Source organism: Bidens hawaiensis, unplaced genomic scaffold, assembly GCF_021521415.1.
Source record: "Bidens hawaiensis isolate Kalapana, Puna unplaced genomic scaffold, B.hawaiensis_p1.1 tig00062942_1, whole genome shotgun sequence".
Classification (NCBI taxonomy): domain Eukaryota; kingdom Viridiplantae; phylum Streptophyta; class Magnoliopsida; order Asterales; family Asteraceae; genus Bidens; species Bidens hawaiensis.
Window position 1 is genome coordinate 1 of NW_027501292.1, and position 3,044 is coordinate 3,044.

Genomic DNA, 3,044 nt, shown 5'->3' on the forward strand with positions numbered 1-3,044 from the left:
AAAACTGTAAGTTAACTAATACTTGAGGGACTATTTATGTAATGTGACAGTAACAGTTGAAAATATAGAAAACTACTTACCTTTACTAGTTCACCTTCACAATAGCCATCAAACTCAGCACTGCAAAGCACAATAAACGTCACAAATACTCACGTATAAAACGTTATTAGAAGAAACAAACTTTTACTAATTACAAAAAAATGTAATATAGAAAATTATGCATACACAGCAAGTTCTTTCTGCACGCGCACGGCCTCAACTTGAACAACCATTTGCGCCTTCTTTACAGTCTCATACAGATTTTGCATGTTTCCAAAAACCCCTGCCTATAATTAAATGAACATGAAGTATACCAAATTACCAATACAGTAAAATGTCACAAATTTAGAACATATACTTATTAGTAATGCACATAATGTTTATCGGAAAATATGCAGAGAAATGTGAGGGTTTTTACCTTTCCATCATCCTTCTCATTGTCCTTCTTTCCACCACCAAATAGGGCGGATACACGAAGAGATCGATGCATAACAGCAACCTTCAGATGGCCAGGCTGAGACGGGACCCACACACCAACTGAATTTGGTTTTAGACTTAGTTTTTCTGCAAATTAAGAAACAAGTGTTCGCATTATGCTTAGGAGTTGTAAAAATCTACTGATATCACGGTTTGTTAGAATCAGGTTGTGCAAAAATGTCAGCTTTTACCTACGTCTAGGCTGCAAAGTGCAAACTACTAAATGAATGAAACACAAGAATTTATGTGGTTCAGTCTAAGTTGAAATGCGTCCACAGACTGCAACCAGGAATTTATTATTGCTTTATGCTCTCAACACTCATGATGAGAATTTACAATTACAAGAATTACAATATATAGAGACACATTAACAGGACTTCATAAACAGATGTAGTGTCGGTCAAAATCCTCCCACGTCTTCAATCTTCATTAACCCAAAAAACATGTCTTCAAAGATTCAAGTAACCAGACCCAAACCAAAGCCCAAGCCTCCACAAACCCAACATAGTTCTCATGTAATTTTAACATATTTTATACTTTGATTGTTAAAAGTACTTGGATTGAACGCAGAGGTCCAAATACCGGTTAACTGGTTTTTGGAATATCAGTTAGTAACTGTAACCGGTTATTGCCAATAATCGGTTATGTTTCTTAACCGGTTTTTGAGCATAACATCCCTAACCTATTTAACCTGTTCGGTTCAGTTATTAACAGGTTAACCAATAATAACCTATTGAAAACCAACCTTTTTAACACTAACCATATAAACCTATGTTCGGTAACCAGTTTTAAGTGGAAAATCCCTAGCCTATTTAACCGGTTCAGTTTGGTTATTAAAAGGCTAACCAATAATAACCTATCAGTATTAAGTATTAACCTTATTAACACTAATCGTATTAACCTACGTTCTGTTAACCAATTTCTATGTGAAAATCCCTAACCAGTTCCTTTCCATCGGTTAGTAACCAGATACGATTTGCACCTCTAGATTTAGCTTAACCTATTGAAACTAACCTTCTGAACACTAATGTATTAACCTATGTTCGGTTAACCAGTTTTTGAGTGAAAAATCCCTAACATATTTAACCGGTTTGGTTATTAACTGGTTAACCGATAATAACCTATTGCAATTAACCTTATTAACACTAACCCTGTTAACCTATGTTTGGTACTTTGGTTAACAGGATTCTATGTAAAATCCCTAACCCGTTCCTAACCATTGGTTACGATTTGCACTCGAGGTGTGCACGGTTCGGTTCGGTTCGGTTTTGTTAGCCTCAACCGAAACTGAAATCGTCGGCTAATATATTTTATAAACCAATCGGTTTTCGGTTCAGTTTATTCTGCTATTTTTGATTCAGTTAACAGCCAAAAGTTGGAAAAACATGAAATGAAGGTATAAATAAATACAAGAAATGGAAGTATAGAAGCTAGAAAAAATTTGAAAATATGGATTGTTCGGTTAATTTTGGTTCGGTTTCAGTTATTTTTCACCCCTATTTTGCACCTCTAGATTGAAGATTAAGGGTTTGTAAAATTCAAGCCCTATTTTGCACCTCCAATATCCAAATTTGACAATCAAAATCAATAATCAACAATCAATAATAATAATATACAAAAGAATCCGTTAATTAGAGGCCAGTAAAGTAGCAATTTCATAATAAACCACGTCAATTAATAAACTATAAAACAGAGAGAGAAATAACTTACGGAGAGAAGGGGATAATGAATTGAAGTTTGAAATCTGAGCTGTGAAACCACTAGCAGACGCCATTGGTATCGGTCAGTCAGGGTTTGGAAGACAAAAAAAGGATTGAAGAAGAAGAAGAAGAGGTTGGTTTGATAAATGAAATGATATTATTTTCGATCTTTTGCTTGTTGTGTGTTGTTATGAGTTACGGACTGTTACTTATTATGTTAGGTGACAGACCAATAGAGTGGTCGGTTAGGTCAACGGATGTATTAGTTTTTTTTAATGGTCAACGAATTCTTCAAATGGGTTACTAGTTTAATTCATCACATCGGGATACTTTCGTCTTTCGATACAGCATCTAAGGCCAACGCCCGTGAACATTCGTCTGAAGATACAACAGTGCGGCGAGATAAAACTCAAAGATCTAACTAGTGAACACCACTTATTCGCCTAGTCCCACATCATCATCCTGTACCATTGAAACTAAGTGATAGGGGCATAAATCAAGCCTGTGTAGTTCTAAACTTATTTTTACTTTCGAGAGTGGCTCGTGAGTAATTTTCATGCTCGTGTAATTTGGTTTCTTTATTAATTCGTATATTATTTTGTTACTGTTTTTGTGATTTTATATTGGCTAATTGGAAATAAATAATCTTACTTTTTGTGTATTGACTGATGATAATCCCGTCATTAAAAATCACTACCAACGATCCAAACTTTCAACTATTTTTATCTCAATGGACATCCACTAAAATATACTTAACGTTGTTAAGTTTTTTTTCCAGGTTTCAAAACCGATGTTCTAGGGCTTTTGATCGGAATAAGGATACGATTC

The 3,044-nt window shown here is 34.8% G+C and overlaps 1 protein-coding gene across 1 annotated transcript; it reads right to left on the minus strand.

The window, feature by feature from the left end:
• Positions 1-80: 80 nt before the first annotated feature.
• On the minus strand, positions 81-2,290 carry LOC143603831 (nucleoid-associated protein At4g30620, chloroplastic-like; the record flags this gene model as incomplete). Its single annotated transcript, XM_077080517.1, has 4 exons — positions 2,227-2,290; positions 458-603; positions 226-326; positions 81-120 (listed from the first exon to the last, which is right to left on the minus strand). Coding segments are annotated over exons 1-4 (351 nt in total), but the record flags the coding sequence as incomplete, so codon positions are not given.
• Positions 2,291-3,044: the final 754 nt, after the last annotated feature.